Source organism: Chaetodon auriga, chromosome 3 (assembly GCF_051107435.1).
Source record: "Chaetodon auriga isolate fChaAug3 chromosome 3, fChaAug3.hap1, whole genome shotgun sequence".
Lineage (NCBI taxonomy): Eukaryota > Metazoa > Chordata > Actinopteri > Chaetodontiformes > Chaetodontidae > Chaetodon > Chaetodon auriga.
Genome location: NC_135076.1, coordinates 7,342,975 through 7,367,809, shown reverse-complemented (window position 1 = coordinate 7,367,809; position 24,835 = coordinate 7,342,975). Strand labels below are relative to the sequence as shown.

General features: G+C 39.8%; 1 protein-coding gene across 2 annotated transcripts in view; it reads left to right on the top strand.

Annotated features, from left to right (window-relative positions):
• Positions 1-17,174, top strand: part of brinp3a.1 (bone morphogenetic protein/retinoic acid inducible neural-specific 3a, tandem duplicate 1) — a 46,279-nt gene extending 29,105 nt beyond the window's left edge. For both annotated transcript variants that reach the window (XM_076727009.1, XM_076727010.1), the window contains exons 5-8: positions 6,044-6,149; positions 6,585-6,821; positions 9,817-10,039; positions 15,213-17,174. In XM_076727009.1, coding sequence (XP_076583124.1) covers positions 6,044-6,149; positions 6,585-6,821; positions 9,817-10,039; positions 15,213-16,329 — 1,683 coding nt within the window. In that variant the 3' untranslated portion in view covers positions 16,330-17,174. The remainder of the gene's footprint in view (positions 1-6,043; positions 6,150-6,584; positions 6,822-9,816; positions 10,040-15,212) is intronic.
• The last annotated feature ends 7,661 nt before the right edge of the window (positions 17,175-24,835 follow it).

Below are 24,835 nucleotides of genomic sequence, written 5' to 3'. Positions count from 1 at the left end.
TGGCTCTGGCTCTCACCTGCTCCAGAAGTTGAAATGACATGTCCTGAACCACAGCACTTGTGCGCTGGGCTGCTGGGAGTGGAACTGTGTCAGCTTTCCAAGCAGCAGTGTTTCCCTGAGCGATGTGTCTGGCAGCAGGCAGAGCTACATTTCCACCGACAGAGTGTAATACCAAGCTAAAAAGGATGCCTTGAGGCCTCACTTGGGAATGTTTGCTTGCTGCTTGTGTATACAGACTGGTGACAATTAAAGGAGAAACCTGAATAAATGAGTGGAAAAAGCAGAACAAATGCCAAATGCATGCTTCCATATAGGGCAAGAGAGCTCAGTGAATGTTTTGATGAAAATGATGAGAATCGTATGTGCTATGGCAGAATATCACCTCAGAATATAAAATGACTCGGAGAATCTATACCAAGTAGTCCTGAAGCTGTTGTAACAACTCGTGATGATCAGGTACCTTTTTCCATTAATGGCAGCCATCAGGAACTGGATTGCTCAGTTTAACTTGCTCTCCCTTTTCCGTGCTGTGGCACAATATTTTCTAGGACTATATGTATGCTTCTTGTGATGTCTTGCACTGATCTAATGGTAACTGAGGCTTTTCCACTTCTTCTTTGTCTTAAAAGCATGCTGGTTCAAGGATTCTGATTGGCACGACACAGACAGATACAGTACAGCAGAAAAAATGACTGTAAAAAGGGACAAAAATCACAGCTTAATGGAACATGCATTAGCTTTTGTGTGATTGGACTCAGAGCATCAATATAAGGCATAACAGCAGAACACAGTACAACGCACTTAACAACATCACCACTTACGATTTTGATTTGTCATATTGTGATAAAAAAAAAAACATACTCCTGTTACTATGGGGATATTCATTTTCAGTCAGACCTTAAGATATTTGAAAAAGATTTCAGTGCTATACAAGGAAAATGTTCAGGATTAATAAATTCCAAAGGAGTATTTAAACAGTAAGAAGACATAAAAAGGCAAGCCTGGAGGGCAAAGAGAAATTCATTGTGATAAGATAAACAAGTCACGTCCGCAGCATGCGTAAGCATCACAAACTGCTTATTCTAGGAAAGCCTTTAAGTGCAATTAAATGTTCCATTAAATGCAGCTGTTAGTTATTCCAACACAGTCAGCACAATTATCTTGTACTCAATTATGGCGCATTAATAATTCCCCCCCAACCGATCCATGTCATTTACATATCACATTTTTGGAATCACTCGTATTTTCTTGCTGTTAGCAAATGTTGCCCCGTGAGGTCTTGAAAGTCATGAAATATATAAAAAGGATTTTTCTTTCTGGGGTTGATTTCTAATGGAGAAGGCTGACTGTGCACACATGCTCTGCTCCACTGGGTTCTTTTTGCAGATGGTCTCATTGCTATGCATAGAAAAGCCAACTTTAGATTTGCATTTGGTCAATTTTCCCCTTTAAGTTGGACATCTGTCTGTGTTGGAAATTAATCTGCGGATCCCTACGGAGCCTGCTCGGGTTTTAATTAATTGTGTTAACGCGTCAGTAATAAAAAAAAAAAAAAAAGAAGAATGGAAATCAGTTACTCTCTCTCTCCCACAGTCTGTCTACCTCCGTCTACTGTCCTGCCTGAAATTATGATATCTTATTCAAAAGACTATATTTAAGTCAGTGTAAATTGAAAAACAGGAGCTCAGTTAATTATTTTTAGTGGGAGATGGAAAGAGATGCTGGATTTATATCACACAGAGCTTCCAGCTTTTATTCACCCTCATGTTTCTCTGAATTTAGTTTCCTCATTGACCTTCCAGTTGTCAAAAGTAGGTGTCAAAAGAAAAACAACTTTTCTGCCCACAGCGGCAAAAGTCTTCCTTTTTCTCCTGGCTGGATACCGCGGTTGCTGTCATTAATCTAGCAAGGAGATGTTGTTACTTTTATTGGACCTTTGGGAAAATATTAAAAGAAGACACCGTCATGGTGTTTGGAAATAATTCGCAAGTGACAGCGAAGGAGATGGATTTCCCTTCAGGTTGGCAGTTTATCTTTGCTGTCCATGGAGCCTGGATATACGTATGCTCTAAATCAGGCTTTTGTCAAGGATGATTGAGCTGAGATTGTGGACGATCTCACCATGAGCTCAAAGGAGAGGAGAGATTTGACAGTGTTGTTCTGTGTGCATCGTCAGCACAATTCTGCTGTGGTGTCTTTGAGCCTTGAATGTAGAAGAATCTTTCAAGACTAAAGTTGGGAGATCTTTTTATGCCTGGTATTCTGTTTTGACTTAACTTTTGTTTCTCGCTTCCACGTTTTCACCCAGTGTGTGGAGTTTCTTTTCATTGTTTTCATGCAATATGTCCTCATCATGGTGTAATGTGTTAACATGTTATCTTAAGACCATTTATTTTCTTCTAAATTCAGCGGACTTTCCATACCTGGGGCAATTATTAGGGTCGGTACCTGTTTACGCAACACTTTCTCACTCTCATGAGTCTGCTTTGTTTGTGTGCATGTTGGCCTCTTTGTCATGAATGGTAGCAGATATTTGCTGTTAGTTCTGTTTTTATCTTTTTTTTATTTATTTTTTTTTTAATAAATTGTGTGATGAAACTCATACCAGCAGCTTCAAAAAATGTTTTTCTCCAAGAGAGAATCTCTTCTCCAAATGTTTTCATGTTCTTATTTGAAGTCATATGATATTAGGCGCACTCATGCTCCACTGGGAGTGGGATAGCCTTCATGAAAACTACCACAGACAAGTACTGAGTACAGTAAGAAAAAAAAAAAAACACTCCTGAAATGTATTCCTCTCCAGCTGTGGAGTGGAGTGGTGCTGTGAGAGCAGTCACCTGAATCCGCATGACATGTAGTCCAGACAATAATTTTTAAGGCCAACTTTTTAAGACCACTTTTCCATTGCAGAGCAACATTTTAAAACCACATGACCACATGAAGTGAACATGATGTGGGAATAATGTGCCTTTTAATTCAGAATAACTAACAGTGACTATGTTTTAAAAGACTGTTTGGTTACATGGTCACCTTAGTCCATGTTCAAGATGAGCTCTGTCAGTATAATCTGTCAGCTACAGATGCCTGCATACAGTTTCTGTGTGTTAAAACCCCTTTGTCTGCAATGAAACTCAGTGCATCAGTCTCTGATTAATTTGCGGAAAATTGAAACAGTCTCCATAGAAACAGCTGCTTTCTTTGCGTTAGCATATTCAGTCAACTCACGTTAGATCACAACATTTAAATTTAATGTAAATATGTCATTTGTCTTGGAGTTAAGCCAGCAGAGAATGAGCAGTGAGTTTTAATAGATCACCCAACTGGTAATAGAAATAAACACATTGAGCTGGAGTGGAGCTGTGGATCAGTTATCTGCCTGAACAGCTTCAAAAGCTTTGTTTGTCCCAGAGAATCATTTTCTCCTCACACAGAGGAGGCGCTTTTAATAAAAACAACAAGAAGACAGGTTCATTCCACTTTTTCACAGGTAATACAAGCAAGCAATACAAGAAACATTATCTAGTCTTCTATGTTCGGTCTGCTGTCATTTAGTTCTTGTTTACACAAATATTACATTGGTATTGGACACTCAACGCTTAAACATCCACATCCGGCTTCTATTACAGACCAGGTGAAAAGCTCAGCGTACAAATCACAGGTGCTGTTTTCATGGATTTACAAAGTGAATTGCACAGTTATTTCACATGGCTTTCTAAAACTCACACAAGGACACGCCGCTGTTTACCACACAGGCTGTTTATTCAGACACACAACGGCTTTTTGACAATCCTTGCACACACAATTTGCTGCCTTACTGTCCACAGACCTCTGTATGGACACATCTTTCCTCAAATAAACCCTCACTTCTCAAATATTAGCAGGGAAAATTCTGTCTGGTGTCTGTATGTGCGTCAATCTTCCTCTCCTACTCCTACGTGTTTTAACCTGTTCTGAGTCAATTAACCTAGCTTAGAATAGGTGTGTAAAACCAAGTGCCCTCACAGCCTCCAGCTGGTGCTTACAACACGCCCACTCATGACAGAGGACTCATGAGCAGATCTTCTTTCCGGTGCTTTTTGCGGATTCAAACTGTCTAATGTGACATGTAGCTAAATCCTTAGACCACAAAAGATTTTCCATTGCTAATTACGTACATAGCTTTTGTGTGACAGATTGTCAGATGCCATATCAACATGCCATACTGACGCATGAAGTGTGGATAAATAAGGTGGCTATATCTTCTATAGACTAGCTGGTAGATGACCCTCTCTCAGCGCCAAACCAACAACTTCTGCCAACTTCCTTGGCGCCTCATTTCATGTCACTGAACCGTTTCCTAGATTTGTACAAGAGTTCTCCTGGGACGAGAGAAATTCATCCAAACCAAATGTATTTTCTCCTCTCAAGCTGCGGTAATTTAATATCCTCCAACCCTTAGTTCTCTCATGGAGACTTTACATCTCCCACGCAGCCACATCAGTTTCCTCTGGGAAACGTTTTTCTTGTGTTGAAACCTGCTCTGCACTGTTCTCTCCATCACCAAATGGTCAGACTGCCATTGTGAAAAGTGCACTCCCGTAAAGAGAATGAAAAAAAGGTGACTTGATTGGTCATGATTGAAGTAATCACACCTACTTGCAATAATAATCCTATTGCAAATCTGTTTTCAACTTCACCGCAGATGCACCAAAATGACCAAAAATCACTTGTTACATCAGGTCAGTTCACATCTTGCACCATTGACAGAGCTTTGTTTTGTGTGCCACTGATTTAAAAAGATTAAGCCATAAAAAAGTCAAAACCTAGTGTTTGAAATGATGTTATAGGTGACAGTGACTGTAGATATATCACAAGAAAGCATGTTATATTGATTTAGAAGTTTGATGTGTTTGTTTCTTGCTTTGTCCCTGTGGAGATATTTAAAAAATTCTAGTCCAGACTAACATAGCTAACATTTCACGATGCAGACCTGAACAAGCTTGATTAGAATGATGTTGATTATGTTCTTCAAAGCATAATATGCTATTAGCTGCGGGGCAGCTAACCTCATGTTACATGCATGCAAACTCCACACAGAAAGGCCCCAGCCGGCCACCAGGTTCGTACCCAGAGCTGAGCTGTCTTGCAGTGAGGCTTCAGAACAGGCTGAACCACCATGACACCAAGTATGAAAATGAAAAAAATCTGCTGTTGCATAGTTAGAATGAAGTGACTGTACAAGGCCGGCCGGCTCAAACCCACTTGAGCCCACTATTAGCACAACACACCCTAAACCCTAATCAAACTCTCAGCAGTTAGAGTTGCATTGCGGGTTATAAAGGTGCCAGGTGCTGACAAGCCAGAAGAAAGCATGTAATAAACAGAAAAAGATAGTATGTCTACTTCTACTTTATTAATAATGGTTTGACAAAAGTTCGAGTGCAATCCTTAAATCGGTGGAGTAGTCTTTTAAGCCACATTTAAGGAATGGGTCCACAATTGACAGCAATTATTTTGTGGCCAAGCCTCCCATCACATTTCAGCCTGTGTGGTCCTGTAACAGTAATACACACTCCATGTTTAAGGTTGTATCAAGCACTTAATCCTCAGGTGTGTATATGATTTAATAGAACATGCTTACACCAGCATCACAATGGATTTTAGCATGTTATGGGCGCCTGTGGGCGTTGTAATGGGTAAACACAATGTCGAGATAAATTTGACAGATGACACCAGAACTTACTCATTAAGCTTTACTCCAGGGATCCTTATCACAGCTCAATTTCCAGCCCACTAGCTCACAAAGTCATCCTCCTAAATGTGATTTGCACAATGGAGTGGTCTAAATAATGTGTAATATGTTTTGTGTCTCTCAGAAGAGGAGATAGTGAAGGGAAAGGGTGTTGTTAATTTTATTCTGCATGACATTTAGTCATGTGCTCTCTCTCGCTGTTCCTCTCTTTTTCTTTTACCTTCCTCTCTCTGTGTACTGTACATTTGATTCCATTAGTGGGTTTCTTTCTCAGAACGGATTATTGTTATGTGCCTGTTTTTCTCCCTTTAGGTGACCGAAACAAGGACGGGCCCTCTTGGATGCAGTAACTATGACAACCTCGATTCTGTCAGCTCCGTTTTGGTTCAGAGCCCCGAAAACAAGATTCATTTGCAAGGTTGGCCATCCATAATTGAACTCCCCCAATTTCTGATGGAATTGTCACAGTGTCTGTTCTCTGGCAAGCTTATAACTGCAGCATGAGAGTGTCAGAACGAATTTAGCTTCAATCACTCTTTTGCTTTTTTTGCCATGCATGCTTGCAGAGTTCTGAAGTGAATCCCAGACAGTAATGATTCAGAACAAAAGTAGCAGAACTGTGCAGTAAAAATAAAACTTTAAGTGAATCTCAACATATTGCATGTGACGCCAAGCATATGTTAAGTGTGGCAAAAAAACAGAGAAAATGAGTTCCGGCCGTCAGTGATTTACAGATCTAGCACACAACAGCCATCTAAACACATTTTCTTCCATAATTAAAGTACTTACAGCTCATCTTCATTCATTCATGTGACATTTCCTTGCCTTTGTTCTGTTTTTGCCCTTGCTGCAGGTCTTCAGGCCATACTGCCAGAGTACCTGAGGGCCAGGTTTGTGCAGGCAGCTCTCAGCTATATCGGTTGTAATGAGGAAGGCCAGTTTGTGTGCCGGGACAATGACTGCTGGTGCCAGTGCGCCGTGGACTACCCACATTGTAATTGCCCCGAGGTGCATCTGAGGGCTATGGAAGCCAGTTTGTTGAAAATCCGAGATTCCTGGAACATGGCCAACCAAGACTTTGAGGAGTCTGGTTAGTGTTTTCCTTTTTGCTCTCATTCAATGACTGTGACCCTCCCACTGACAACAAATTAGACCCCAATTGTTAGAGGAGCCGATGGGCAAAGAAAACAAGGGACAATTGCATCCAATCCATGTAATGGGAATTCATCAGTGCACAGAGGAGCAATTGTTAAAGCAACATCTTTGAAAATTAGACAAAAACAACAGAGAAGAGCATCCCATGCCTATTATTTGAAACGACTTAGATGTGATGGATTTTCCCCAAAGTCCAAGTTTTAGCTGTGGTCATAGCCTGTAAATTGTTACATAAAAATGTGTAACAAAATGTTAATCTGTCACATAAAGGTATATTTATGCATATTTTTGTTTTGTTTTTTCTCTCCTGGTTTTGCTTAAAATGATTTTGACCTCAGTAAGGGTGAATAATATGGATAAACTAATCGGCTTATCAGCTAACAGGATATTCTAACATTACTGCAAGTTTGTTTGAGAGACTGTTTATAGATAAAATGTTTGCTCACCAACCTGCAAAATCAGATATTTTACAAATTAAGGCTCATCACATTGATGAAAAAATCCTGTAAAATTCAATACTGCCATAAAGCAGACCTGACCTGCTTATTGATTGGAAACAGGTACCTCAGTGGCCTACTACAGCAAGAGATATTAAAGGTGTAGCTGACTCAGTAGAAACAGCATTGAAAAAACAGTTGACAAATCTGTCATCTCACAGTGTGTGTTGTCAAAAGTCCCCAGCCTCTTCTGCCATATTCAAACAGCTACCTTGCTGCTGCCATTTGAGCCTGTCTGTGTTCAGAAATTGCATGGTGCAAATCTCAGTGTCCAGGAAATGAAAGGGCAGCATTTACAGTAATGTGACTGGGTCAACTGTGATTCAGTCAAATGAAGGTTTGTCAGTACCGTAGGAGGAGCTGTCACACCCCAGAAATAAACTACAGTTGCTGTAATCTGTTAGCAGCCCATGATGACACCTCAGTTAACCTTATTTAATGTCAAAAGGGAACATAGGAAAAACAGACACATCAGCTATGAGCTAACCATTGTGCTGCCAGTGTTCAAATGGGATGAGTGTGAGAAAAGCGTTCAAGCAAGCTCTGACTTTCAGCCCTCACAGGGAATCACATATTTTACTGACTGTTCCAGCATAACTCTGCTTTTGTGTCCCCATCATTACTGAAACTGCGAGCTGCATCCCCAGGCTCTGAGGACATGTGGCTGTTTCAGTCATTTCTAGCCCTGCCTTAAGCTGTTCTTTGTGCACCTTGCTGCTGCTATTACTGGCTACATGCTTCTGTACTAAGGGCAACTTGATTAGCACACAGTTGGCAATAACTTAAGCAGCAAGGTGCCCCAGGAACCGCAGCTGCAATGCTGTATTAAATAAAGGAAAGTAAGTAAGTTCCCTCGAAACCCCTGGAGATCCACTTGTGTATTTGATCTAATAGAGAACAACCAATATCAGCAATAGAGCAGAGAGATTAATAATCATGACTGATTGTTAAATGAGTTTCCACAGACATCTGATGGCAGACATGATTTGGTTCGACCTTCCGCTGAGTGTGATATGCTTTAATTAGAAAACTATATATTCTGTAGCTGGATCAGTATCTTAATTTTTAAGTGACGTCGTAAGTGTCTTCACAGCTTTGTAGAGTTGCCTGTTAATCTTCACTTTTTAGTGAGAAATAATAACTCTATATTCAAATAGACAGAGGACTAGAAGGGAGAATATGTACCAAGTCATGAGGTACAATAGGCCCAGGTCAAATGGGTTTTGGTCAAAATGTATTTCAATATTTTGCACTTGCTGTAAAAAATAAGATTTGCTCAAAATCAGCCCAGCTACTAACTCATTATTCATTTATTGTATTTTAAGCCTCTTGACACACATTAACCACCTCCCATATTACTTCCATACCCAGAAAGTGTCTCTCTGACAGTGTCTTCCATTTAAAAGCACTGTTACATTCACGGGTTCAGTGGATGACAAGATAATAATGGTGGACAGAGAGTGGGTTTTCAGGGATGAGGTATTGTTGTCTTGGTGATAATAGTCTACTTCAGCAGCCACTTGCAGTGTCCACCTTCCCCAAGAAACTTGACACTATGAACAGATTTAGTTTCTGTTTTGTGTACTGCATTGAATTAATCAAAATGAAAATAGTTTTTTTCGGAGGGAATTTGTCGACCTCCAAAACCTTTAAACTCCCTTTATGGTGAAGTACAGATGAAGATGTCAAAAGGCAATGTCTTCACTGAACTTGTGGAATCAAATGAAGAAACAAGGAAGCCACCACATGTAGCTTCTCTTCCCCCCCAGGAGAATGTCTCTCATCTCAAAATGTAGGCCATGGAAAGCAGCCCCAAATACCCATTTAATATATTGTATTACAAGCTGTTTAATCAACTTATTAATTTCACAGGAACATGTAATACACCTTGCATAATCAGCAGGGAAGCCATTGACACTTAATTGGTTTTCTAATCAGATGCTGTATTATCAAGATAACGTTACCTAATTACAAATTGTGCAGTCATTTTCTCATCAGCGTTGCATCGATTTTCCATACAACCAATCCTGATTATAGACATGATGATATTGTTATTGAACGCCTTGGAAATTCCATCTGTTTTCTGTGTTTTGTGTGTGCAGCAGACATCAGCTCTGAAGATATTATTCTGTGTGCTCGCCGTCCATGCTATTTTCTCACAGACACACCCGGAGTATTAGCCCTGGAAAAGCTGCTGGCTGTTCATTAATGGAAGAAAAAAGTCATACCCCAACCCTGTATTTAGCTCTGCCTTTCTCCATTAGCATACGCGTCAAACAATATCACTTCGAGTTTGCCCTGCGGCTCTCGAGCCCATGTGGCCTCAGCAAAGTGATTCTCTCATTTGGTCGGACTAAATTGAGAGTTATTTTGGCCTGTGTTGGAGAAATAAAAGTGCTCAGCTCTCATCTTGCATCTCTCCCTGCCTTCCAGATGAGTTTCAGAACTTCGTTCGAAGGCTTCCCACGTTCTACGCTCTGAACATGTCCGCCATTCAGTACTTCTGGAAGATGGAGCCGACCATTCACCAGCGCTACAAACAGCTGGAGCTCAGCACCCAGCAGCTCCTGAGCAAAGCACGACGCATCGTCAACAAGCTCTTCACCCTCAGCAAGAGGTGTCAAACTCAGCCCAAAATTATTATGCTGAGGGAGAGGTGAGAAGCTGATAACTTTTCCTGCTGACCTTTCTTTTGATACGGATGTAGAAGTGTGTGTGTGTGTGTGTGTGTGTGAGAGTGGTTGCGTATGTAAGAAAATAAGCAAAAATTCCAAGGCCTGCAGCTACATCACAGGTCCTTTCAAGCAAGCTGTGGATGGCAGTGCTAATTTATTTTCGTCAGCCCACTCTATGCAGAGCGCTTTGTTATCCCCCAACTAGGCATTATGCTAATAATACACACAATATATTGGTGCTTTGATATTCAACTGAGGTCCCACTGAAGTGAGCTATAGTGTCACACCTGATGACTTGGCTGCACTCCCAGCCGAGGTCTCCTTACATCCAGGAAATCAAAGGCATCCTCCTGTGAAATTAAACTTTGCTGTGTTTAAAAAGAATATGCTAAGTTTGGGACATTTTCCTGTTGGTTAACTAGCCTGTGATGAAATCATAGACAAAAAAGTTTTCAACATCTCCACAGGAGATCATCATCATCATTTTCATTTTATTATTTTTCTCCCAAAAAGTCAGTCCTATAGTCTGCAGACTCTGAGTTTATGAAAAAGAAATGTGATTAAGTCAGTGCAGCTGATACAGGCAGGTTTTTTTAGGAGCTATTTCAGGTGAGAAACCAAATATTCATCTTCTGCAATGTGATTTTTAGCTGAAGCTACAGTCTCCCATCGCCCACCACCTTCACTTGCTATAATCCCTGTTCATTCACACAGTACATTATTCTTTATACCAGCATTTTACCAAACACCTACAAAATAATACCAGAACACACATACACATACTGTTCACCCCAGAGCTGCTACAAGTTCTACTTTCTTGTCTGTTCAACATCACAGATGCTAAAGTTTTTGCACACAGCACAATAGCCAGCGGACGACAGAGTTGGTGCACACGTTTAGGGCATATTTAAGCCTTTTTTAGGTACCTAATAACATCTCTCCTTATGACTAATAGACTACACAGAGATTTTACCACCAGTGAAATGCAAGTGCAGGTTTAGTCTCATGCAATACGCATTTTAAAGATTTCCCGTTTAGAGGCACAAAATATAGGAAAAGGGAATGGTAATACAAAGAGCCATTGCACCTGATTTATCACAGTAGACTGACCACTGTTACAGAGGAAACTGCATCTGAAATGTAATTTCTTGGAAAAGCAGGAGTGAAATCTGCTGCACCGTCTTATCGGACACACACGGGGTAAGAGACTTTATCCAGGCACGGTGAGAGAGACGGGGGTGCAAATTAAAAGATGCATTACAGAGTTACTTTAGCTCAGCTACTGATGTAACAGCTTGTTATCTTTCACATAACTTTACCTATTTTTTTTTGCCGTAGCCTCCTCCTGCCAGGCTTAGTAAATATCCCCCTTTGTGTCTTATAGCTAGTACAACAGCAATACTAAGAAATATGATAAGGAATTCACACGATGAAATAATAATTGACAATCCATAAACAAGGCACGTTCACATGTGCGTTGAATTTAATATTCAGTATTTCTCAACACTTCAGTTGGACAGTATCTGGAGCAAATTTAGGGAGAGCAGTAAATGCAGTAATGAGATATAGTGGGAGTGATGAAAGTAAACACTTAAAGTGGATATTTTGGATCCTGCTGTGATATAACCTAGTGCTCTCAAAAGATCTAAGGAGAAGTCTGTCACTTTATATCAGCGGGTTGAAAGCCAAGCAGTGAGAAATAAAAGATGCAGTTCCTCCCTCAGTTGAAACATTGCACTTTCCTCTTTATCGAAATCTTTTAATTGTGGGATATGATTTATATATTTTGTGTTTAAAACATATGCCCAAAAAGACATTAGTGGCTTACTTTGACTAGCTGCATAACAATTTTCTTCTTCTGCACTAAAGAATACAATGATTTCCTCTATTCTACAGTGTCTTTCCATATTGCCTTGTGTGTAATGACCTATTTCATGGAGAGGGTTTTCTTTTTTTTTTTCCATTTTTATAAAAGAAATATTCATTCATCTCTGCAGCCATTATTCACATAGTGAAGCATCGTGGTCTTTGTCAGACGAAGAAAAGGCAAACACAAAAATATCATATGCTTTGTCACTCAATGCTGCAAATCCATTTTGGACTTTCTATTGTAGCTTAGTAGAGTCTTTGAAGATAAGGACAGTATGTTTTTTTTTTTTTTTTTTTCCCGGTTTTGAGCAGCACAGCCTGAGAATACAAGGTGTCAGAGTAGCGGCGATGGAGCCGCAAAAAAAAAAAAAAACAGCTGATGATGTTTTTTGTGGTTCACTGAGTAAATAAATATCGCTTTTGATGGAAAAAATGTCGTGTTATCTTCAGTGGAGAGGGAAGTTTTGCTCACTAGTGACAATTGAATCTGTGGCAGAGGGAGAAAGTTTTTGTGTGGGATTGATCTGTATGGAATGAGCTGACAGACAGTGAACAGATTGCAGACTGAACACCCAGCTCCTCATTGGCCCGCACTGCACACTGCATTGCCATGACAGTCTACATGTCCTGCTGACACAGTGCGCTTCACGAAGGCGGGACAGCTTCCTGTTTCTTGCGGCGCACAGCCTCCGCTCTGGAGGTGAGCCATGCACAGCTGACTCTGATGAGTAAAGAGAAGCTATGTGCTGTGACTCCTGTCATATCACATCCACTGTCTTTTGAGTAAATGTCACCAGATTTTCAATTTGATGATTTGCGAACATGTCTTTTTCCTCCACGTCACACTCTGCTACACACAGTGATACTGTACGCTCGCTGTGACGTGGGAATATTGTATTAGAGTGACCTGCTGGTTCAAAGCTCTTGTGTTAAAACTGATTTACCATGGACAAACGCCACAGTTTTTAACATTTTTATAGGCTTTGGCTCCACATGTTTGTTTTTTTTTTTTACCTATTTCATGCATAAGACATAATCATCACAACAACACCACCACCAACAACAAAAGACACACAATCTGTCACAGTTTTAGACTGGCTCTATTTTTTTTTCCTTCAAATTTAGGTGTACATGTTTACTTCATTAGGGTAGAACGAAAAGCAGCATTTCCTCCATGTTCATACTGCTTACAAAAGCAGGAAGAACTCACATTTACGTTTATGTGGAGTCTGACAACATAAAGGCATTGAAGGCTGAAGTACAATGGGCAACAGCCTTGAAAAACTTAACTGTGTGGACGTGATTTTACCATTCTCATCAAACACCGCTAGTTTGATATTATCACGTTAACTTCCAAGAGTCCAAATTACCTAAAATCTAAAAATGTCTCGTTATAATGTTTAATCAAAGCACAGTGCTTTGAAATGTGTTGTGTCAGATCAAACAAAGATGAACATAGTTCTAACAGACTTTCTCAAAAGTACATAGACTTTCCTGCACTGAATATGTAGCAGTTTTCAAATGAGAGGGATTCATATGCAAAGTATCCATCTTCTTCAGTTCGGTCTTTCATCTATTCTTCTTTGGCGGAAGTTGCACATACATTCAGTATTTATCATTCTGTCTCATTTGGTGAGCAACAAACACTGCCATAGTGTTTGTTCCTGTATGGAAATGGGAAATGGCCCCGCTAAACAGACTGAGGTAGACATTTATTTTGAAATGCTGGAATATTCAACAGACTTTGATCTAATATTCATCGTTAAAGTTAAAATTCGCAGTGCTGCACACACTATGCTGCTCAGCTATTATTTAGCCAAACAACTGTTTGGACAAATGTTATTTTTTCCGTTCAGAAATATGCTTTTGAATGTAAATTACTTATACATGCACCATTGTTTCCCCTAAATTAATTTAGCAGCTGCACACGGCCACAATAACAGAGCTGCTAACTCCGCTAGAGAACAAGAGAGGATTCAGAAGTGTGACAGATGTGGAACAAAGAAAGTGTAAGACTGATTTACGACATTATATTCTTGTCATGCGGTCCATCTGCTCTCTTTTTCACAAACAATCTCAGGAATTTTGATTTACCATTAGAGTTTGTGTCTTCGAATAAATAAAACATTTGGCAATTGTTACTTATATAGTCCTAGTCACTGACTCTAAATTACTATGGACTGAATCATGTATTAAAAGCACCCTTTTAAAAATGAGATATTCTGCTATGAGGTTTATGAAACAGTGTTCTTAAAGAATATAGATTTTCTTTATCAGGACGGTTGGTTGGAGCATTAATGGTGGTTGTATGTGAGACATGTCCATGGCTGTCTGTGGTCCTCTCAATGGTCTAAAGTGGATGACTGTGTTGGAAAAACACATATTCTGATTTAAGATATTTGCTGTTAGCTTATTGTACCATTGCGTCACCTGCTGAAGCGAATTAGCTCACCTTTTGGTGGTAAACTAACATTTCTAACTCAGGATTTTTGTTGTCTGTACTGTGACATACTTCAGAAACAAATATTTCTCCAGCCAGATCTAGAAGGATCTGATCAAAACGTTCAAGGATTTGGATGGAAAGCTTAACCGTGGGCCTTGCTTAGCGCGGCGGTTGTCTCTGGAGGATATGAAGCGATCCAGAACCGTGGAGGACTGTTGACCTTCACCAATGCTGCCAACGCCCACGGTGTTTGAAACTTTAGACAACAGCCATGTTTTGTTTTTGTTTTTTTGCCACTGACGTGTCTCAAACCCATGGTATCCCTCTGTTTGACACCACGACCCACGAGCCAACAATCTAGTGTGATTTTCTATCACGGGAGGGTTTAGTTGTTCACCCTGAATGACATTTGATAGATTTATGTAAATGGTGAGTGCAGGATGTGTCATCAAAGATATTTTCATGTTTCTGCAGAAAGAGAAAAGAAAGGGATTTTGATATAGATACTCAAAAATGTTTTGTTTTTTTTGTTTTTTATATTGTCATATTCATGCTTGAGAAAAGCGAACATTTAAAACAGGGACAAAGGAGCAAAAAAACTGAAAAATACATTTTTATTTCACTGGGTCTTTAACTTTGATATCTCATATTTTGTCCCATACAGTCTATTTGATCTATTTCTTGTATTTCCATTGCGCAGCCATTCCCCATATGACAAATCATTTCCCTCCAATTTATATGTTGCAAGTAATGGACATATTTAATTCTTAATTATGTAATTTTATTATATCGATGTATTATTATCTACAGTAATCTTACATGCTCCTCTGTCTCTGTTGCAGGCCCTTGAGCTACTGGCTGAACTACATCCTCTCCATCATGTACTGCAGTGAGAACAATCACATTGGTTCCTTCCTGGAGGAGACCAGGAGCTGCTCCTGCCCTTACGAGCACCCGCCCTGCCAGGCTGTGATCCCTTGCACAGTGGGAGAGGGCACCTCCTGTGCCTCGTGCTCCTACGAGAACCGCTCCCGTTGTGCCACCTGCAACCAGGGTTACATGCTGAGCCAGGGTGCGTGCCGCAACGAAGTGCCAGACTCCACTGACCACTACATCGGCTTCGAGACGGACCTGCAGGACCTGGAGCTACGATACCTTCTGCAGAAACGTGACAACCGCATCAGCATCCACGGGATCTTCGTGAGCAACGACGTCAGGCTGAATAACTGGTTCGACCCGTCATGGAGGAAGAGGATGCTGCTGACGCTGAAGAGTAATAAATACAAGTCAAACCATGTCCACATGCTCCTGGGGATGTCTCTTCAGATCTGCCTTACCAAGAACAGCACTCTGGACCCCATGCTGTCTGTCTATATCAATCCATTTGGTGGGAGCCACTCGGAGAGTTGGATCATGCCCATAGACCAGAATAACTACCCAGACTGGGAGAGGACTAAATTAGACCTTCCCTATGACTGTTATAACTGGACTTTGTCTTTGGGCAATAAGTGGAAAACATTTTTTGAGACAGTCCACTTTTACCTACGGAGCCGTATCAGAGGGCCCTCAAGTAATGGGAACGGAACTGTATATTATGAACCCTTGGAGTACCTGGAACCGGGACGGAATCTAGGCTACATGAAGATCAACAGCATCCAGGTATATGGTTATAGTATGCACTTTGACCCGGAAGCGATCCAAGACTTGATTTTACAGCTGGACTACCCATATACTCAGGGATCGCAGGACTCAGCCCTGCTGCAGCTGCTGGAGATCCGGGATCGGGTCAACAGGCTTTCCCCGCCCGGAGCTCAGCCTTTGGACCTCTTCTCCTGTCTGCTGCGGCACCGGCTCAAACTGTCCACCACTGACGTTGCCAGGATCCAGACAGCTCTGCAGACTTTCAGTGCCAAGCAGCCCAACTCGATGGAATACGAAACAACCAAATTGTGTAGCTAATAAGTGGGCAGGCGGCCAGGTGCACAGATGGCAGAGCAGTTATCACACAGGCCTGATGATGGTTAAGAGCAATTCTGAAGCCGTGCAAGGGACATTTGGGGGACATTTTCATTGTCATCATGAATCTCAAGAGTGCATTTGAGATTCTCATGTCAGCTTTTCGTATAAATTTGTACAACATTGTAGAATCAAGGAGGATTTCACCATACTTGCCTCATAGCTTTTTTTTTTCTCTCTCCTGATGAAAATAATAACTTTGTCAGTTAATAAGATACATTTAAAACTCTACCACCACTGATATGTTGTCAATGTGCTGACGTTTGTAAGTTGCACAAATTTGAGTCACACACATACGTAAACAAAAGCTTTTGCTGATGAAATATTACCCAAGCAATGTAATCATCTCACAAAATATAGGCATTTCAAGACCAGCATGTGTTTTTGTTAGTACTTTTTTCGTCATGTTTATTTTCTGAATAAACATGAATACTTGTTTTACTACCATGCCCCCCACCCACCTTTTAACCTGGGATATACATGATGGGAACCTCATTGCTTTTAGCTCTCCATACAACAATAAACTCACTCTGTTTTTAAACTCTGCTACACATTTTTGTAAGAAAAGATTGAAAAAAATGAACAAAATAAACAAACTGAATAAATAAATGCTGTATTACTTCAGATTTGCGGAGAAAAAAAATGACACCACGATCACAATATATGTTACATGTGCTTTTATTTTTATAATGCTGTTGTTTGTGAAACAAAAGTTACAAAAAACACTGTCTATAAAATGTATAAAACAATTTGTTAATACACTAAATAAAATACATTTTTATGTGTGGTCTATAGATGGTGCTTTTCATTCAGGTGTTTATTACTGAATAGACCTTTTAAATGTATAGAGGCCATTACATTTGGGTGTGACAGTGAGTCAACATCCAGAACACTGAGGTCCTGGAACTTGATTCATTGCTAACTGCTTTTTCTGCTTGGACGTGTCAAATGTTGCTGTTGGAGCTGTTGTCAGAGCACCAGCTCATTCACTGTTAGCTGCGTCATTAACAAGATATTTCCAGATACAAAAAACGGATGTTAATGTAATACTGATTTTAGGTGAGAACATGTAGGATATTGAGAAACTATAATTATATGTTGTTGTAATTATCATAATTTCGTTTTCATAATTAAGAATTAAATATGTCCATTCGCTGAAATGTAAAACAAGTGAACATAGCTAAACTTAAAAAAAGGAAGTAATCCAAATTCAGTTTGGCATACAAAAGACTATGTGAAAAAGTTTCTGACTGTTAAAACCAAGGAACTAGAAAACTGATATTCAACTATTACACAATGATGAGAATTGACCTTTTCCACAGACAACACTCTGCTATGTCACAGTAGGAAAAGCACAGGGGAAAATGATAAATTAACAATGGCTGAACTCCATTTAATACCTGCTCTGTCAGGGTCCCGATATTGTACATTCTGGCTCACTGTCACTGCCATGACTCTTGAATAGAACATTGTTAATGTTATCAGAAACACCTGGGCTTTTTCTACTATGACAAGTCATAATGTCTGCTCTGAAAAAGGCCCATTTGTCATTAACAATGTTGAAGCACACGTATACCATATAATTTAAGTATATATACAGTGGTAAAATTTATGTATTCAACTCATTTGAAATTGATATTACTGTCATTGTAGGTAAACTGTCATTGACTATTGACTTTATGAAAACTGAACACATCTGCTGTTAGGAAAAACCCGAAGCAAAGCGCTATTTAGTGAGACTCTCCAGGATCGAAGTCCTGATCTTTGTCTGCCGATTTTGTGCAATGGCAGACATGGCCAAAATAGTGCTGATGCTAAGTCTGCAAAAAGGCTAACATGACTTTTTACACGTTTACACATATATGTACAGTTAGTCTTCCACTCCATTGAGGAACAGTGGTTTCAGAATGCACTATGGAGGTCACTGCTACATCATCCAACAATCCCATGACACCAATTCTGCTGCTAACATTGCTGGTTTTGGACAAGACCCGATCACAAATGTATGAATCCTACTGTGGCAAAAACCATCGCATGTTGTGTGGATATTTTTTTAAGAACTAAATAGACTTTCCCTCTGACTGTTATGGAAAAAATGTATATGGGTAGGAAAAATATGTGTGTACGTGTGGACAAGGCATGAGAGACCACACCAAACTGACAAAGGATCAGTTTAATTTGGGCAGGTTATCAAGTTTGTCACAAAATTAACACCAATTATGAACAGCTGATGTGACATGCTCCCCATGATATCTGTCATTTTAACTGGCAAGTACATGAACAATTCTTTGCTATTGATAATTAGCTTCAGAGCAAATCGCACATTTTGCCAGCATCAGAACTCGTTGGGTAATACTTTTTAACATTCACACATTCTCATTACTCACACCAAAATGCACTGTAGAGGCCAGCTGTTGAAAAGGAGAGCAGCTCAGCCACAGACTGTTGAAGACAAAACACAGCACAGCAGTGTTTATGCTGCTACATATTTAACATATATTTAGTTATTTGAACATAGAAACCAAGTCATAAAAACCTAGACATTAAGCGCAAATGCAACAATTTAGACAGCTGCATTCAAACCCATTTCATCTTGGAAAAAATGCTAAATTCAGTGTTGGTGAATATCATAAGGAGCTATTCCCCTCATTTATAAAATTGAAAACTTTAAGCATACATTTCTGAAAGCATATTCCATAAGAAAGAACAAAAAAGATTTCTTGAGTGAAACATTGCAGTAGTTTTCTAGGATAGCTTGGTAAGAGGTCAGCCAGCCTAACCAAACTCATTTCAGAAAAAAGAACTGGTAGCTGGTGTTTCCCATGTAAAATGAGCTTTACCTGTATCGTTTAATCTGATTTTTTTCCTTTGGACATCAATCCAATGAGACCTTCAAATGACAAAATATGACAGCAGTTTACAGAGCATTTACTGTATGTCTGGTACTTCTGCGCCTGTGTGTCTGATTTAAGCTACAACTGATCACCCTTGGTTATTTCTAAGAAATGCAGCAATGCATAAAATGCTCTGTCAAAACAGGAAGGGAAATTCTGGGCTCTGAACCTGATAGATCTCTTTTGGATGTGTGCTGATGGATGGCTGCTGGAGGCAGTGGAGAAGACAAAACGTATCAAAGCCCGTTATCTCAGGTGGTTCTCCCACTGGTTTGTAGTCTGTTGTAATTTGCGGGGGTTTATGTCTTACTCCAAGCCGTGAAATAAAAGCATCACACTCCTGGTCCCTCAAGTGCTATGTGCTATATGCGTACAGTATGCATCCCTGACTGCTCCACACGCAGCCATTCTCTCACTCCTCCCTGATGTTTAACCATTTGTTATGATGAAAGCAGTCAATGTGGGAATGCAGTTTCAGAGACTCAACTTGCCCCGAGTATTCTCCATCACACGTTTAGACAGCAATGACTGCCAGAAGTGTCGGAAAAATGCAAATCTCCTTCCTGCCAAGGATTTGGAATGAAAGGACAGATCGGCTTACAAGTAGATTTCGAAAGATTTTCCAACGGCAGGTTTTCAAAGATTGCGTTAAGTGACATTAAATCAGCATAAAAAGCATCTACAAAGAGAAACTCTAACATGTTTCTTAAAAATGTTCTTTGAGTTTTAGTAATCCCTGTAAAAACTAAAACATGTGAGATAAATTACTGACCTATAAATCTGGAATATAACGTTAGTAATAACATTGTAATGTGCCTCAGTCCACGCAAGAGACTTTGGACTGATGGAAGGCTGAATGAAAGCTGCACTTTGGAAAAACACTGTGCTATTCAGCTGACACTGTCATACTAACAACTAACCACAACTAATAACATTAGCTATTGCATGGAAAACACATATTTTTAATGGTTTAATCATATCTCATAAGCACCAGAGTTGCGGTTAATTCCGTTCTCATATCTGAGCTGAACCGCTGTAGCATACTAATACTGTAATTGCACTCTACCAGCGGGAATTTCCTACTTCCAACATTTAATGTAACAGAGCATATGCCCCATCATGCACCACATGGTCTGTTGTTTTACTTTGTCGTTATTTTCCTGCATCGTGATTTGGTTTGAAATGATCCATGCCGTACCACAATCAAAAGTGGCGTCTGTGTGGAATGTTTTGCTCTATGGCTCCATGTAACTCAGCGAAAGCCAACACTTTTATATGGATTCACACCAAAAATGTGATGTTTTCATTAAATGACAGGTCCAAGTGGGAACAGCGAGGTTGGCTTGAATTGAAATTCTTCATGCTTTGGCAGCCATCATAATCCATCTCTCAAAACAGAAGAAAAATGAAAAATGTCAAGACCAGATCTTAAAAATGGGACATATAGGTGGTTAATGGGGCATTTAACTCAGCGTTGGTGGTAACTAAAGCAAAAGACTTCCATTTAGAGTGTCTGCAGATTCATTTATTTTAAAAGCAACCATGTTTTGTGCCACAAAGAATTTAAAAGATAAGATTTTCTTTGACTTTTTGCTGCTTTGGTGATAAAGCCCATCTCCAACCTCTCATATGGATCATCTGACGCTCACACAGAAGCTTGCTGATGGCAGCTCTCTGATATTTGGGACATGACTAAATGATGTGGTGTTTCTGTCTGCGCTGAGGGGTGAGAGCTTGGCCTTGAGATGAGAACAGAAATCAGAACACTCCAGCTTTACAGCCAATATGCACTCACCCCTTTAATTCAAATGAACAGACCTTTCATTCAAAGCAAATGCTGATGAAGACAGCTTTAATATGTGAATAGATTTGTAATGAACTGATCGTACTAGGTTTCATTTCCAAGGGTGCAAGATTGAAAAAGAGAGAAATACTGTAACATGACAATATTATTGAATGTATCATAATTTAAACACATAATATTAAAAATCAAAACAATGAGGAAAAACAGTGCCCTTCCAGATCTAATCTTAAGTAAAACTAATCCAAAATTCACTTGAAATTCCAATGTGCAGCTCCACTCCAGGCCAAGGAGCAATCAAATCTGATGCCCCACTACACCTCAATATTGAGAGGCTAACACACCTGTGGTGGCACTTAATGAGAAAATGTGTTTTAGGCTGCAGTGAAAGCAAGCATTATGTTCCAAGAATGCGTTGGCTTCACTCCACTCACATTTGCACTGGAAGCTACTTTTTAAAAACAAAATAATTTAATAACAGACATTCAAACAGTTTGCAGGTGCTTAAATGTTTGTGTCACTCTGATCTGTTCAAATGTATGTTTTCCCAAAGTGAAAATCAAGAAATTAGCAGGCCCTTCTTGTTAACATGAAGATTCTCTTTATGTTTATGTTAATAAGAACCTCCCTGCAGAGTTTTTGACCTCTAGTAGCACTATGAAACTGTTTTTGTATCTTTCTGTTTAGATCTATTACATCTACCTGCTAATGATTTGACTCTATTCCACTGATCTACAGGGGGCTGTAATGTGCCAAGAATTGCAGTAAGGTGCCAGCAAAGACAAGGACGAAGAAGACCGCAAGCTACTAAACATGGATGGAAATAATGATGCAACACTGGTGATAATTCTCTTTGGATTTAAGAGTGACACCTTTCTCAAATAAGTAGTGTAAGCAGTCAGTGTAAATAATGAAAAAAAGCAGCACTTGTGGATACAATTTATGAAAGCAACATTAACATTGCAGTTGGGATTATGACCACTCCAAGATGAATTAATGTCACTTCATCATAACATCACAGATTAGTACTAGACATGTGCGTTATTCTACCCATCCCTGAGTGTGAGCCGGGACAATTAGATCAAAATATTCAGAGCTGCTTTAACTCTCCTTTAGAATGATATATCAGGAAGGTGCACAGTATTTTTCTTGCACTCTCTTTTTGCTGCATTGCCACATAAACTCACTGGTGATTTGGGCCCTACCTTGCTTTTTACACTGAGCAGGCATTTATAAGACTTATAAGATAGTTTCCCCTCCTTTTTTCCCATTGTGTCTTTGTCTTTCCCTTTTCTTTTGTCTCCTGTCTGTCTCTCCGCTGTCTGTCCTATGTGTGTATATATCTCTGCGGGGCGTGGCTGGCAGGTTGGGTCCAGCGTCCTCTCCTCCTGAGTACAGCTGCTCTCAATCAGACAATCAAGACTCACCTGCTGCCACAGTATATTAGCTCCGGTGTTCCACCCAGTATACTTTGAATCGTCAGTCTGCCTGCATGATAGTGACTGAGACCAAGACGATTACCTTTAGTATTTTTTTTTTCCTGTTTTTTTCCTGTTTTTTTTCTGTGGTCAGATGCCTAAACCTCGCCTGTCTTTGTCCATGCCCTGTCTGTCTGCTTCCTCTGAGAGAATTGGACATTCATCTGACATGTTCCTCCTCAGTCTTCTCCAAGCTCTGTGATTCATATGGATTCATCTTTTTGCACATTCTCTGAATACTCATTAAAACTATTGATTGTTACTTGTCTCCTGTCTGTCAGCATGTGGCCTTTTGGGTCCTTTAAACATCAAAATCATAACACACCTGGCCCAAGTGAGCTGGTCACGGGAAGCAAGACAGTGACCTGGCTGTGAGTTAACCACATACACACACCTCAATTGGAAAAGGTTAAATTCCCTCACGGAAGTTTAGGTCACATCTTCAGGTCTCATGCAACACGCAGAGAGAGGCACTGTGGGTGGGCCTGCTAACCTTAGATTTAAGATTTATCATCACTCTAGGTTGGCGTAGCATTGTAATATTTACTATAAAACAAACAAACAAAAAAAACCATGATCATTTCAGTTCAAATGCTGAAAATGTAACAACTAATTTAATTCCAAAGAGTGATAATTCATGTTTGAAAGCTAGCAGGTAAGCAATCAAATCTCTCTTTGCCTCAAAGCAGATTTTACTCTGAATATGATTAGTATTATTAGTTATACATCTCAAAACACTGAGAGAATCTAAACTATCTTTAATTTATGGCTACTTTTCCATGTAACAAATATGTGTAGATCTCAAATAAGAGTGGGTCATCTTTTTTCTTTAAAAGAATGGACTTACAACTCTTCAAGTAGCAGAATTTCCCTCCTAAGAGACAGACGCTTTGTGATTTGACAGTCAAAATATTTCTGCAATCAGCATGTGGTGCTTTGCTTTTATTGTTCACCATTGTGTTGTTTCTCCTCAGCTTAGTCCTAGCTGCAGTTCCCCACAGAGCAATCTGTACAGCTCTTTGAAAATGTACTTCATAGTTCACCACACAAGCTGCAATCAGACACAATTCCCAAAGTGACCCAGAGAGTCGCAGCCTTTTCTCCAGCGGAAAGAAAACACTCATGCAAACTCATAATGCCTTAATAGTGGCACTAAAACATAATGCTAAAAGATGAAAATGAAAGTGCGCTGTCTGCACAGAATGTGGTGGGTGAAGGTGACAATATTATCATCATCTCAATGCCACATCCTCAGAGAAAGCATTCCCTCAGAAACTTAAAGTAGGCGGTGAGACATGTCCTAGTCTGGCAGAGGCAGCCTGTGACTTTTAGAAGAACTCAAATGAAAAGAGAGTAATTCAGTTCATATCACAATAAATGTCTGAAACATGAAGGAGTTTTGAAGGTTATTGACATTCATGTGGCCTACCTACAGTGTACTTGAGCTGAATATTTTGAGAACAAATGTTTAGGGGTATAAGTTATTTTTATGCACATTGTGCTTCCTTGCCAGAGGGGGTAAGTGAATCTAATTTAGCTGCAATAAAACTAAATTAATGGACTACAAGCATCGGAGCACATAAAGTAATTCCATCTGAAAGTAACATTAACACAGCAGTCTATAAAAATAGTAATGTGATTGACCAAATGCAAACGTGTCACTCGATCAGCTTCTGTTCAGGCGTGACGTGCAAACTGGGTCTGAAGCAAGCATTGCACGTCAAATCATTAGCTTTCAAGATAGCTCTGAAGTGGATAAAATATTTGGGATAATGAAGTAGAAACCTTAGAACCTCTCACTCTCACTCTGAAGTTTGGAACCAGCTAAGAGAATTACAAGTGCAAACGTCCCTGTAGTTACAGCTAGTATGCTGTGTTTACCCTGTCCTGTTGGTTGCCTGTAAAGCTTCTTTGAGGTGAAAGGGGCCGGCCGGAGTAATGAACCCACAGACAGTGGTCAGCTCTACAGAGCTGTTAAGCCTCTTTTTAGCTCATTGTTTTTTCAGCCAGCAGCCTCATCTTCAGAGTCAATCAAATAAAGATATTGTACTTCAATCCACCAGAAACATGATGTCTTTGTAATGTCTTTGAGCTAATTGTTTTGATTTTATGGCCCACAACTTATTGGTTCACTCCCAGCACTCCCATTCACAAAAGCTCTATTCTATTTCATGTAGGCTTTGCCCTGTAAGAGCTGTGGCTATAAATAGATTTTCTATATACCACTGTACACTTACCTCTCTCAGGTCATCGTGTACAGTATATAACACCACGAT